General features: G+C 36.6%; 1 protein-coding gene across 7 annotated transcripts in view; it reads right to left on the bottom strand.

Annotated features, from left to right (window-relative positions):
* The window catches only part of WDFY3 (WD repeat and FYVE domain containing 3), a 256297-nt gene that overhangs the window by 218986 nt on the left and 21773 nt on the right, over positions 1–15538 (bottom strand). For 4 of the 7 annotated variants that reach the window (XM_029234752.1, XM_029234754.1, XM_029234753.1 and 1 more), the window contains exon 1: positions 6287–6702. The exons of 1 other annotated variant lie outside the window; for it this stretch is intronic. In XM_029234752.1, the coding sequence (XP_029090585.1) occupies positions 6287–6495 (209 nt within the window). In that variant the 5' untranslated portion in view covers positions 6496–6702. Of the gene's footprint in view, positions 1–6286; positions 6703–15538 lie in introns of those variants that run through there. 2 more of the 7 variants (XM_029234758.1, XM_029234756.1) reach the window with 1 other exon arrangement.

Genomic DNA, 15538 nt, shown 5'->3' with positions numbered 1-15538 from the left:
TTTCATTTATATAAAGCACACACACAACAAAAATGTCCTCAGGCGAAGATAGAGCTGATGTTTGACCAAATCAGGAGCAAATGTACCTGAGCCAGAAACTTCCTCCTAAATTCCCTATTTCCCCCAACTTAGGCATAGATCCTATTTCTACACGGAGGAGTTTAGCTTTCTTAGGATGCTACGAAGCAGCCACAGTCATCTCACAACCAGATTAATATACTTAAAGATACCTTTTAGTAGAGGTCTTCATAAAACTGAGGTGCAAGGGACATTCCTACCACTGGGAACACAAGACCCAAAGGATATATCCTTTGTAAGACTAGGAAAAAAACAGGCACACCTTCTCCCACTCTTTTTCCCCAGGTCAAAACAAAACAAAACAAAAACCGGAACAGAGTGGCTAACAGTTAAAGTTTAAAAAGAAAATGAAAAGCTGACATCCTAGTGTTTCCAATTTTTTTAAAAAACTGTTGTTAGTGACTACAAAATCTCTCCTCAGACCTACAGCAAAAACAGCACACTTACCTCCTCCATTCCCTTTTTCTCCCCCCTTTTAAGTCAATAATTTTAGTGATGGCTCTAAACTCATAACCTTTTATGTAAACTCTATTCTACTTTTCAAAAATAAAGTCTATATGCTAATAAAATATGTAATCAGTCAACTGAATACTAAGGGTTATATATTATGATTAACAGGACATCATTTTGCTTATATTCTATCCTTCAAAAACATAAGTAAAAATGACTTAAGGCCGATGCTTGTAACAAGAAATGGCAGCTAACATGAATTTAGCTTTTACTTACTATGTGCCAGACACAATATTAAGCATTTTACAAGCATTATCTCATTTAACCCTTATGAACGTCCATTAAATACTATCAATAAACCCATCTAACAGATGAGGACATAAGAAATTAAGAAATTTATACTAGGGCAAACAGCTGTACGCAATGACACCAAGATCTAAACCAGGAAGTATGACTAAGTTTGGAAACTGAACCTTAATACATATTACACACTGCAGTTATCCCCTCTTATATCTACTTTTAATATTTTATACAATTTTTTAACATATTGTCAATAAAGACTGATGCATAATTTGACCTCAAAATAAGAGCCAAATAAGTGATATTCAGGATTAAAATCAACTCAATGATATAGTCATAGAAACGGTAAGCTCTAGACAATAAACCAAAAGTCTAAGGAAAAAAAAAAAAGTTTCACAACATGGGTTAAAGTATGATTAAAATGATTCATATTTTTAAGTCGCAAACTTTAAGTATTATTTCTTAAAATAAAGAAAAATTGCATTAAATTTTTAAATCTCAATTCTCCAATTTGTAGTGCTACTTTACTTTTCAACTTATTTTTTCTGATTATAAAAACCTTTTAAATCTTGTAGTTTAAGCTTCACATTAAGTACATCTGCACTTTTTATACTGCACTGAGTTCCCTTCTCTGAACTTTTTAAACTCTCTTAATATATGTTTCTAGAAAGAATACATTCTACAGACTTTCATTTGTGGGTAATAGTTTTCTAAACCACAAAAAATGCTATACTATTTTTCTCATATAGAGTCTAAAGCCCAAAATCTAGTCATAAATCTATTCCCAGAAGTTTTCAAACAAGGGAGTAAATTATAAACAAAACTCTTAGCTCAATATCCTTGTAATGCAAAATATTAAGAGTTTAAGTTTAAAACTTCCTCTTTGCCATATCAATGCAACAGTGCTTTTTTTCTACGAAAAACCATTACCATTTGTTCAACTATAAGAATGAATTCCCCAGTCCACTCTATGTGTGTCAAAAGGAAGCTTTAAATCAAAAATTTTGTATGGTTTCTATTAAACTACATTCCCCTAACAAGTAAAAAGGGATATCACACAGAAATTCTATTGAATTCATACTCATTTAATTTCTGTACAGTATGAGAGAACTTTGAGTTCCAAACCTACTGAGATTTAAAAATAAGTCTCATCATTTCTAATAATAACTAAACTAAAATGTATGATCTATATTTATAGTAATTCACAAATAATTATAATTTTAAAACTCCTTATAAAATTCAGTCATGTAATCAGATGCTTTAGAAGTACATGCTCAATCTACCCTAAAGGAGTTAAGACAATCTTTTCTCAATGAATTTGAGATTTTCTTAGACTAAATTTACTAAAACACTGTTATTCCATGTGCTAAACACACACACACACACACACACACACCCGTTAGATTAACTTATACAGATAATGCCAGCTAGGTCAAATCTTGCTTCCAGAAACACAACTATACCGCCTTCCAAAACAAAGATTACAAAAATGAATCCATAACACTTTCCAATTATCTTTCCATCAATATAAATATTGAGAACTACTAGCTGGTAAATGAAGTATACATGATTGTGCCACTATATTCTGTAAAAGTAACTGTAATTGGGCATTTCCCTTAGCCAATTTGGTATACTAAATATCTTCACAAATGTCTGATAATTTCTCACACTTTATAACTTAGTTGTAGAAAGTGACCACAGAAAAGCTGATAAAATTAAAGTACTCAATAACCTACGACCCTTGCTCTTAACTATTTTAGGGAAATGAGGGTAGGCCTTTGGATATTTTATGAGAAATACCAGGTTTTACTCAGCAAAGTGAAAATTCAGGTACCACTTGAAGAATTCTACATAGGATTAAAAAAATAACAAATTTGATGAAATGGAACAAAATTAACTCCTCTTTGCTTTAAAAAAAAAGGAAATGTTAAGAGTTAGATTCTTCCTTTTTTTTTAAGGGTGAGGGGGTACTTTCTGATTACAAAGCTATATGGCACAAAAGTGATAAACTTCTGCTTAGAGTTTAAGACTAAAGCTTCCTGAATATTAAATAATTTATATATTTTTCCACTTAGCACATTTTCTTCTTTCTTCATTCTTATAGTCTACATAGGGAGCTTCAAAATGGCTTCCAATAACCTCCCCTCCTGGGATACACATCCCTGTGTAAGTGTGTACTGGACCTCTCCTTAAGTGTGGACTGGACCTAATGACTCACTCCTAGTGAAAGGAATAGGGAAAAAGTGATGGGTTGCCACTTCCAAGACTACACTACAAAAACCAAAGGCTCACACGGCAAGGACTAGTAGGGTGCTGGCAAACAGCCAACATGAGGAACTGGGGCCTTCGGCCCGACAACCAGCGAGGAACTAAGTACTGCCAACAAGCATGCGGGTGAACTGCAGGCAGATCCTCCTCTAGGATTTTCAGATGAGATCAGCCCTGGTGGACGTGTCAAATGTAGCTTTGCAAGAGACCCTGAGCCAGAGGACCCAGCAAATGGCACCCAGATTCTTGACCACAAGAACTGTGAGATAATGTTTGTTGTTTTAAGTCACAAACTTTTGAGGTAATCTGTTATGTAGTGCTATGGCTTGAACTGTGTCCTGCTCAAAATTCATATGTTTAAGTCCTAACCCCCAGCACCTCAGAATGTGACCTTATTTGGAGACATGACCTTTACAGGGGTAATCAAGTTAAACTGAGCTCATTAGGGTGGGCCCTAATCCAATATGACTGGTATCCTTATAAAAAGGAGAAATTTGAACAAAGAGACAGACACGCATAAAGGGAAGACAATGCGAAGAGCTATGGAGAAAAGGTGGCCATCTATATAGGTCAAGGAAAGAGGCCTGGAACAGATCCTTCCCTCATAGATCTCAGAAGCAACCAATCCTGCTGACACTTTGATTTCAGACTTCTAGCCTCCAGACTGTGAGACAATAAATTTCTGCTGTTTAAGCCATTCAGTTTGTGGTAATTTGTTGTGACAACCTTAACAAATTAATACATGTAGCAAAAAGAACTAATACATACACTGAATTCAAAATGACTTTTATTGGCAATACCAAAATTAGCCTCAATGCAGGACTCAAGTAGATGGCCAAAGCTTTTAAGTCTTTATTCTGAAAAAAGACATAAGGTTGTATCAGAAAATCTTAGACCACAGATTTTTTTTTTTTAAGTTAGCTGGGACTCCTGCAATCATATAATGTAATTGACTCATTGACGTTGCTGCTGCTGATGCGCCAGGAATTGTTTTGAACACTTAACATATATTAATTCCTCACAAGAACCCTCTGAGGCACCACTATCATCAATTCCATTTTTAAGATGAAGAAACTGGTGTCCAGGAGTTAAGGACACAGGTGATAAGGAGCCAGGATTTAGTAAACCGAGCTACACAGAGAATAAGTGATTTATCCAAAATCATAGTTAGTAGTTGAGGTGGGACTAAGCCTAATGGTTCTTTCTTCTACCTTCAAATCTTTTCTCGAAAAAGGCAAATAGAAAGGTTTTTCTTTTACTTGCTATATTCAATCTTTGTAACACTGCTACCTTAGAAGTATATATTTGACTATCTACCTGCCCTCCTCCTCTACCTACATAGTTACTCATTTTCTTCCACTCCCTGAAACCTAAAACACTACCTTTCAATTCCTAATACTTTTCTTGCATCTGGGTTAATCATTTTTATATACTAGAACACAAGATTTCACTTCCCCACAGTTTGGAAAAACAGCTTTAGCTTAACATTTAGAAAAACACCTTTAGCTTAACAAATACACCTGGAAGGAGTAATACTATATTATTGGTCATCTGCATTTTACTAGGAGTAAGTCAGTTCCTTTTCAGAGAACAGGCCTTGAAACAAAGATGGCAAGACAGCCACTGCAAACTTGTCCAGGGAATCAGAGTTTTTTTCTGGAATATTTGGGATTAGGTACTTAAGAGTAAACCTTTCTCTGGGAGTCTGAATTACAAGATATAAATCATGGGCAGTGGTGGCGACCACGCTTCCCATGACAAAGAATGGAAACATGGAGAAAGCCAAAGAGAGTGAGACATGCACAGGAGAGGCATGCCGCTGAGAGCTTGAGAGAGACCTGACTACATTTGATTCCTGGGTTCTCCTTGCACAGCCCAGCTTCATTTCTGCCCTGGATCCTTTGGTGTGCCCAAAAGGCTGATAACTTCCCCTTTCTGCTTAAGCTAATTTGAACTGAGTCACATGCAATCAATAGAGAACTAACATGGTCAAAAATATACCCTCTCTACAGCTCAAGAACATTATCGAATGACTAGTAATTCAAAAAAAAAAGAGGAGAACAGAGCACTCCATGTAGTACCATGGCTACAAACAAAAGAACTGATTAACAGAAGCCAAGGTTTAAACAGCTATTTGGAAGACTTTCCAGACATTGGTGGAATAGGAAAAAGAAGTTGCAATTTGAAAAGACTATATACCCTCTATCTTCCATTTGGGATTTTTTAGTTCTTCTAGTTAAAAAAATCCCATCATCTATATACTTGCTAGGGGTGTGTAAATTATTACAACCACTTTAGAGATCAATTTGGAAATATCTAGAAAAGTTGAAAGTGCAGATTTCATACAACCCAGCAATCTTACTACTAGGTGGCTACTATGGACTGAACTGTGTTCCCCCAAAATTCATATATTGAAGCCTTAACCCTCAACATGACTGTATCTGGAGATAGGGTCTTTAGTAGGCTATTAAGGTTAAATGAGGTCATAGGAGTGGGGCCCTAAACTGATATGATAAGAAGAGGTAAAGGGAGATCTCCCTCTCTTTCTCCTTTTCTTTGCCTTGTGAGGACAAAGCTAGACGGTGACCACCTACAGGTCAGAAGAGAGCTTGCACCAGAATCCAACCACACTGACACCCTGATCTTGGACTTCCAGCCTCTAGAATTGTTGAGAAAATAAATTTCTGTTGTTTAAAAATAAATAAACTTTTCAGTAACAATAGAGCAAAGTAAAATACTAAAACTCAGGCAACTAAGTAGCCATAGTACTCTCAAGTGCCTCACAACATAGTTCATTATTCAAACTAGTCACTCAAAGTTACTATAATACAATAAAGAGTTCCAAAGCCTGTGCTTACAACTAGATTTTTCCAGGAAAAAAAGGAAAAACTTTAATAACATGATTTTATTCTATGTAGGTGTCTACAATAAAAGTATGATGCTTTAAAGCCAGAATTGAAACTGAAATATATTCCAATATATCTTTTTTTTTTTTTTTTTTTGGTGCAAAAAACTAAAAGCCATCCAGGAAAGGAGGTTTGTCTAGTTTACCCAGCCATCAGTGGTAAAGAAGGTTTAAAACCCAGCCTTTCTGAGTCACAGTTCAGTTACAATGCAACGAGGCAGCAAAGATTAGCATGATTCTGTTCCTGGCTTCTTGTTCAACAGACAAAACAATCCTAAAACTGACCTGATTCTATGTTCTGGGCTGGCATGAACCTGCGTAGAAACAATAGAAGTGGCAGGCACTTTCTTCCTGAAGCAGACGTGGAGAAGTATTATACCTGTGATGAAAGAAAAAAAAAAGAAAGCCCAATTTATTTTCAGAATGTTTTTTATGAGTTGTTCATTTCCTACTAATTCTCTCTTTACCTCCTTATTTCTTGCCAATGGCTTCATACTGGAACACAAGACAACACTTTATTTAAGATAGATAAAATCTGCTATTCAAACTTCAAAGGAGAATATAGAGTCATTCAAAACTGATCTCTACAGACCATCTGGTTCAGCTTTTTTATTTTACTGGTGAGGAAGCCGAGACCAGGAAAAGTTATGCAAAGAATCAACGACAACACAGTTATTTAGTGGCAGAGCCAGGTTCAGAACCTAAGTCTTCCCACTCTAGTCCAGTATTCATCTGTACATCATAGATCACAATGTCTCTTTTTGGAGAACCAAATATGAGCAAAAAAGAAAAAAAATCATGTTATTTCTCTAGGAGTAGTTGAAGATAAATGTGGTATAGAGCTGAATTGATATGTTCTAAGTTAAAATAAAAAATAGGGCTTCCCTGGTGGCACAGTGGCTGGGAGTCCGCCCGCTGATGCAGGAGATGCAGGTTCGTGCCCTGGTCTGGGAGGATCCCGCATGTTGCGGAGCGGCTGGGCCCGTGAGCCATGGCCGCTGGGCCTGCGTGTCCGGAGCCTGTGCTCCGCAACGGGAGAGGCCACAACAGTGAGAGGCCCGCATATCTCAAAAAAAAAAAAAAAATTAGTTACAAATGATTACTGTTTTGGCCTTTCTCGCCTTCTGAGATGACCCACACTCTGTCTGTGGAGTGTGTTTCTCTCTAAATAAATCCACTTCTTAAAAAAAAAAAACAAAAAAAAATCTACCTCTGGGACTTCCCTGGTGGTGCAGTGGTTAAGAATCCGCCTGTCAATGCAGGAGACACAGGTTCGAGCCCTGGTCCAGGAAGATCCCACATGCCACAGAGCAACTAAGGCTGTGCGCCACAGCTACTGAGCCTGCGCTCTAGAGTCCACAAGCCACAACAACTGAGTCCACGTGCCACAACTACTGAAGCCCGTGCACCTAGAGCCCGTGCTCTGCAACAAGAGAAGCCACTGCAATGAAAAGCCTGCGTGCTGCAACGAAGAGTAGTCTTAGCTCGCCACAACTAGAGAAAGCCCATGCACAGCAACGAAGATCAAATGCAGCCAAAACGATAAATAAATAAATTTATTTAAAAAAGAAATCTACTTCTTAGGTGGTTTCTAAGAAAAATTCTAAACTATTTTCCCAAATCATTCATTCAGTTATTCATCCAAGTTGTTATTGAGTGGCTTGTCAGATGGCAGACACATGCTTAATGAGATATAAGATTTTAAAACAAGATCCCTCTACTGAAATTCTGAGTGATGTTTGGGATTCAACTGGCAGTGAGAAAGTAGGCAGAAGTGATGACATGTCTCCTAAATCGTAACATCAGAATATACCTGCACTGTTTTTTTAATATATTAACTACCAACTTACGTAAAACATGTTGGTTGTCACCCAACACGAGAACCTAAATACAAGTTGCTGGTAATGTTTCACTGATTTGCTCTTCCCTGTCTTATACGCCACCTCTCTCATCTCTTCAGTCCTCTGTAATTGCTATCCTATGTTTTGTGTTTATCATTCCTCTGATTTTTAGAAAGCATATCACATGTGTACATATCCTTCAACAACACTTTCATTGTTTTTCATTCAACATTATGTTTTCAAGATGTATTCATGATACATATGCAACTAAATGTTGCATATAGTTGTAGTTCATTCATTTCAGGGCAGAATAATTCTACATTGTGTAAATACACCATGACTGAATTATTCATTCTCTTTATGATAGCACCTTATTTTCTCCCCAGGTTTTGTTTCGTTTTGCTATTATGAACATTACTGTTATGAAAATTCTCATACACATCTGTTCCACATGTGCCAACGTTTCTCTTAAGTACTTGCCTAGGAGTTGAGGAATATATGTGTTTTCAATTTTTTCGTGAGGTCGCCAATTTTTCTTTTTCCCAAAGTGTGTTTAGCAATGTATAATCTCATCAGCACCAGGTAGTTCATATTGATCTACATGCTCTCCAACATTTACTAATGCCAACTTCTTAATTTGGGGGTGTAAAACCATCTAACTGTAGTCTTAATTTGCATTTTTCTGTTGATTAATGATACTGAGCATTTCTTCAGGTTTACTGGCTAACTCATGTTTCCTCTTTTATGAAATGCCTCTTTATTTCTATTGGCCACTTCCTCCTTAGTTTTTTGCCCTTTACTTATTATTTCATAAAAATTATATATGTATTTTGGATGCTGATTATTTGGTTTTATCCATTTTGAATTACCAGGTATAGCCAAGTATTGAGATAAAGAAGCAGAAAGAGCAGAAAGAACTGGAAACAGCAAGCTAGAATACCAATGCTTTTCTCAACCCATTTTTGTATTTTATTACAATCTACAGATGTCTTAAAGTACCAGAAATTTAAAATGGTGTATTACTGATCCTGTTTTGTAATCTTTTAATATAAATTTAGCCAAGGGCAAATGCTTTGATATGATTTCAGTGCATTCTAATTACATATGCAATATAATATAATTTCAGGTATGCATTTTATACAAATCAAAATTTAAATCACATTTTAGACAGAGTTACATTTTGACCCTGACATTTTAAGTGTTTTTATTTCATGCTTTGGTTTGCTCCAATTTAGAATAAGTTAGCTTTATTGTCAAAACGTTGAGTATGAATGTATATGTACATAGGTATAAAAACTGAATTTCAAAACTAAATTATATAAACAAGAACAACAGAGACCTGCATTCCAGGCTTGGCTAGACAATTAGCTGTACCTCCTTGGCCTAACTATGTCTTTAAGTTGGTTTTCTTATACCTAACATGAAAATTGTGCTGGTAAATTCTAAGGACCTTTGAATCATACTCTTTGAAGATCAATGAGAAAAAAAAATTTTTCCAGATATCCCCAAAAGGGTTTTAGGAATCTCTTCCCAAGTGTTAAGTAAACTGGAGAGAGTAACAAAAAGCTAAATATCTGAAAAACAAAAGTTAACAAGCAGGGCTATAGCCCTCCTATGGCTTCTCAGGACTCTTGGCAGATCACCTGATGAACAGCATCACACAGAAAAAAAAAATTGGAAGCCACATAAAATCCGAGATCACTCTACAATGCTGGCGTTGACTCCTATGTACGCAATCAGAAAAGAACTTCCAGAACCACACTCACCCACTTACCTGAATCTGTACCCTTCTACTGTGCTTAAACTTTCTGAAACCACATCAAAGTCTAACTCTTTCACTTTAATACTAGATGTTATGTCCCTACTATTCAAGGAAATCGCTCTAGTAAGTCCCACTTCTCTTTCCTTTGTCATCAATTTCTTAATTTTGCCCTCCCAATAAAAGCAGAACCATTGGTGTGTGTGTGTGTGTGTGTGTGTGTGTATTTCCAATCATTAGAAAATAAACAACATCAGCAGCAAAGCTTTTGACCCCACACACCCCTCTAGATTATGGCCAATTTCTTTGATTCCCTCTTCAGTGAGAAGTCAGAAAAGAGTTGTCCTTACTGTCTTCAAGTATTCTTCAGTTCAAACTGAACACACTCCAATTAGACTTTTGATCCCGAACTCAGCACTGAAACTCCAAAGTCACCAGTTACTTACATATATATTGTAAAATCCAAAAGCCAGTCAGATCTCATCTTTCTTGCCCTATCTGCAGCAATCGGCATGACTCATCAAGCCCTGATACACTTTCTTTACCTGGCTTCCAGAACAAAGACTCTCCTAGTTTCTCCTGGTTTCATCCTATCTCACTGGCCAGTCCTCAGCTTCCTTTGCTTATTTCTCCTTTTCTCCATGATCGCTGAAGTTCAAGTTCCGACTCTTCTTTCTAACCCATCAGCAAATACTACTGGCTCTATATACAAAATATATCCAGAATCGTCACTACTTCTCAACATCTACGTAGAAACTGTAGTAGTAACTATCATCTCTCACTAGGATTTTTTTCCATAGTTTAGTAACTGGCCTCCCAACTTCTACCCTTGCCCTATTTCAGCCCTTTTTCATCAAAGCAGCCACAGTGATCCTGATAATCTTACATAAATCATATAATGTAACATCTGTGCCCAAAATCTCCCAATGGCTTCTCATCTCATAAACGCCAAAATCTTTAAAACGGCAAAATAGAACCTGCATAATTTAGCCCCCATTACCTCTGACCTCATTTCCTACTGACCTCCTTGCTATTCCTTATACAGGCTAGGCATACTCCTGCCTCAGAACCTTTACACTTACTGTTCTCTCTGCCTCAAAGCTATTCTGAGATGATTATCCTGCCTCACTCCCTTGCTATCTTCAGATCTTTGCTCAAATGTCTGAGTTAACTCTTTCCTATTCCGTCTATTTTAAACTGTAACTATTCTGCTCCAAGCATCCCGAATACACTTCCCTGATTTATTTATCTTCAATGTTACTAATATTCATTTATTTCACTTCTACTCCTGTTTGTGTATTTCCTCCCCCAAACACATAAAATCCACAAGGGCAAGAGCTTTGTTTTGTTTCGTGCTACATCTTCAATGCTTAGGAAGGGGTCCAGCACATAGTAGGCATTCAATAAACATTTTTTGAATGAAGAAATGAATAGTTACACTCTTAGGGCTAAACATGACAATCTTTCCGAGTTTACAAAAGAAAATAAATAATCAGGAGACAATAGCTAGATTATTGATGTAAAAGAATCATTCTAATATTTCTTCAATAGTTAAGTGATAACAACAATAACTCAAAGACTTCAGTAGATGTTGTAGCCAATACTTCCATAAACTTTAAGTAACCACTATAATAAATGGTTCCCCGCCCCCCAACCCCCTGCCAGATTAGGTTTTGGTCTCTGGCTGTCCACAGGGTGACATTTATTTCCCATCTGTTATCATATTCAACAATGGTTAGTTTGCAGAGCCGCAACACACATAGGAAAATATTATTAAAATGTTCATTCCAAACTTGTTCCAGATAAATAACTGAGCTCTTTATAAAGAAAGTCTAAAAATAAAGGACAGATATTTTTAAGTGTTTTAACTATTTTGTTTGGAAATAGTTTCAAACTTACAGAAAAGTTGCAAATATAAGAATACAAGAATCACCCTTATACTCAAAGTCATCAATTGTTAACGTTACCTTCTTTATTTTGTCATTTGTGCTCATAAACTTTCTTTCCCTTCACAGACACACTTGAGCTGTCTTTTTTTTTCCCTAAAGCAACTGAGGATAAATTATGTATATCATGGTTCTTTGAGCCTTTGCTTCAATGTGTATTTCCTTAGAGATATTCTCTTTCATAACCACAGTACAGTTATTGTCAGTAATTTGAACATTGCTACAATATTTGTATTTAGGATCAGTACTCCAACTGAAATTTCAATTAATCCAATGATAATCATTTTATAGTATTTTTCTCCCCACCCAGTATAGGATCCAGTTCAGGGTCAGGTATTGCAGTTCATTCAATACCTAGGCTTATCTTTCTTAAGCCTCCCATAATTTGAAACACTTCCACAGCCTTTATCTTTTATGACATTGTTTTCTGTTTTGTTTTGTTTTAAGAGTACAGCCTCCTCCCCTTTTTATTAAGTAGAATGTTCCTCATGTGGGGTTTGTCTATTGTTTCCTCCAGATTCAGTTTATGTAGTCTTGGCCAGAATACTACACAGATGACGATATATCTCCTCAGGGCATCATATCCAGATTCACGTAGTACCAATGTTGTTGTTGGATTTCACCAATGCATAATCCCTATTTTATACCTTGCAAATAATACACAGGTGGTGGGGAGACACTTTAACTCTATGGAAATACCCTGCTCCTCATCAATATTTCCTCCCTAGATTCTGTTATGATTCTTGCCCTGCCTAATAAGAGCTGCAAAATGATGATTTTCCAACTCTAGAATTCAGAATTCTACTGTAAGCATGAGAGCTCTCTTCTTTATTTGTCCATTTATTTACTAGTTTATTATCATTATGGGTAATGGATTCCTATTTTTAATGGTTCATAATTCATTACTAATCTGATGACTAGACCAGTAGGACCTCCAACAGGCTTGTGACATGCTCCCATATTTTTCAAAAACATTTTATTTTCTAGCATTAAAAAAAAGGTACAGATTCACCTGGTATATACCCTTGCAATCAGCCATTCCTCTGAGGAACTCCAGTTCCTTTGTGTTGGGAATACTTTTAGAGATTGAGATTGGGGGGTTAGGTGTGCCCACTGCTCTTTGCCTTTTTCTTGGACAGAACTACTAGGAAATACATGTGTGCATATACACATATGCATATAAATATACATATATGTTCATACATACATATGCATGTGCATATGCACATACATACTGGTTTCAAAAATAATAAATTTAAGCTGATACCTTCAATTCCAATCCATCCCCACAGGACTCATTTTTCCCTTCTCCTTCCTCAGGTCCTAGCTTCAACAACCTGAAAACATTTACTCAATCCATAATACACCTAAAAATGACCCAGAGTTGCTTTGTCCATATCACTACAAAAAATAAACTCTAGAGGAAACAGTTTAGGATTTGTTTGCAATCCCTCTCTCTTACCGCTACCCAGGATGAGGGTAAACAGTCAGATATTATGTTAAAAAATTACTTAGAGTCACTCTTTCTTCCCCTTCAATGTAAGTATAGTACTAATTTATAGTACAATCAGGTTCATTTGTTCTGGTGGTTTAGGACTTTCCCCATTCCCATCTTTATTTTCAATATGGAAGATAATATGCTTTGAAAAGTCAAAACTATATAAAAAGGTATATAGCCTTAAGAAGTGTCATTCCCTCCCATAAATCTTTGTTCTCTACTGCCCCTTCTTTTTGTAAAGTTAAGCAGATATGAGTGCGTTTTACCACTCCCCACCCCTGCCGTTTTTTCACAAAAGATAGCAAACTAATATGTGTGTTTACACTAACCAGCTCAATCGAGACTGGAGGAAGCTCTTCCCAAATTAATTTATAAGACTAGCAACACCTTAATACCAAAACCAGACAGAAACATTAAGAGAAAAGAAGACTAGAAATCCAATATCCTTTCTGAACACAGATGCAAAAAATTTTAACAGAATATTAGCAATATATAAAAGGGATATTACATCATGACCAACTGAAGTTTACCCTGGAAATATAAGGCTGGTTCAACATTCAAAAATTAATCAATATAATTCACCATATCAACAGAATAAAGAAAAGCCCATACGATGATTTCAATAGATGCAAAAATAGCATTTGACAAAATTCAACATTCATTCATGATTTTAAAAACTCTTAGTAAACAAGGAATACAACAGAACTTAAGCTGATAAATGGCATCTTTAAAACAAATAATGGACTTCCGGTGGCACACTGGTTAAGAATCTGCCTACCAATACAGGGGACACAGGTTCGAGCCCTGGTCCGGGAAGATCCCACATGCCACAGAGCAACTAAGCCTGTGCGACACAACTACTGAGCCTACACTCTAGGGCCTGCATGTCACAACTACTGAACCCGCACGCTCCAACTACTGAAGCCCACGCACCTAGAGCCTGTGCTCCACAACAAGAGAAGCCACTGCAATGAGGAGCCCATGCCCCGCCACAAAGAGTAGCCCCCACTCACCACAACTAGAGAAAGCCACGTGCAGCAAAGACCCAACACAGCCAAAAATAAAAATAAATAAATAAATAAAACAAATACAGCTAACATCATACATAATGGCGAAAGACTGAATGTTTTCTGTCTTTAACATTATACTGGAAGTACTAGCCAGTGCTATATGGTATGAAAAAGAAATAAAAGGCATACATTACTATGGAAGAAATAAGACTGTCGTTATTCCAGGCAACATGACTGTCTATATAGACAGAAAATCCCAAAGAATCTACAAAAAACAAAAACAACAACAAAAAGCCTACTAGATATAATAAGGGAATTTAACAAGGTTGTAGTATACAAAGTCCAATATATAAAGATCAATCATGTTTCCACATATCAACAATGAAACACTTGGAAATTACATATTTATATTGGGTTGGCCAAAAAGTTTGTTTGGGTTTCTCCATTAAGATGTTATGGAAGAACCTGAATGAACTTTTTGGCCAATCCACTACATTGCCATTTATAATACCACCACCAAACCATGAAATTCTTAAGGATAACTCTAACAAACTATATGCAAGATTTGTATTTTGAAAACCATAAAACACTGATGAGATAAATCAAAGATGATGTGAGTAAATGAAGAGATATACCATATTCATGGACTGGGAGACTCAACATAGTTAAATTATCACTCCTCTCCAAAATTTGTCTACAGATTCAATGCAACCCCAATCAAAACTCAGGTAGATTTTGTTTGTTTGTTTTTGGAAACCATCAGAATGATTCTAAAATTTACATAGAAAAGCCAGGAAACTAGAATAGCCAAAACAATTTCAAAACAAAACAAAACTGGAGTACTCATATTACATGATACCAAGATTTATTATTATAAAGCCACAGTAATCAAGACAGTGCAGTACGGGTGAAAGGACAGAAACCTAAATCAATGGAAAAGAATGATTTCAGAAACAGAGATAGACATACATGGTCAAATGACTTTTGACAAAGATGTCAAGCAACTGAATGGAGAACAGAAAAGCTTTTCACCAAACTGTGCTAGAAAAACTGGACATCCACGTACAAAAATCCAAAACAAAACAAAAAAAAATCAATCAACCCATATATCACATTACATCCAACCTTTAACTCAAAATGGATCACAGACCTAAATGTAAAACCTTAAACTTATCAAACTTCTAGAATAAAACGGTGCTAGGGCTTCCCTGGTGGCGCAGTGGTTGAGAGCCCGCCTGCTGATGCAGGGGACACGGGTTCGTGCCCTGGTCCAGGGGGATCCCACATGCCGCGGAGCGGCTGGGCCCGTGAGCCATGGCCACTGGGCCTGCGCGTCCGGAGCCTGTGCTCCACAGCAGGAGAGGCCACAGCAGTGAGAGGCCCATGTACCGCAAAAAAAAAAACAAAAACGGTGCTAAATCAGTGACTTTGGGTTAGGCAAAAAGTTCTATGGGATATAAAGCACAAACCATAAAAGAAAAAA

Source organism: Monodon monoceros, unplaced genomic scaffold, assembly GCF_005190385.1.
Source record: "Monodon monoceros isolate NGI ecotype Baffin Bay Population unplaced genomic scaffold, NGI_Narwhal_1 Super_Scaffold_20, whole genome shotgun sequence".
Lineage (NCBI taxonomy): Eukaryota > Metazoa > Chordata > Mammalia > Artiodactyla > Monodontidae > Monodon > Monodon monoceros.
The sequence above is the reverse complement of the archived record's forward strand: the minus strand, read 5'-3'. Positions and strand labels throughout refer to the sequence as shown.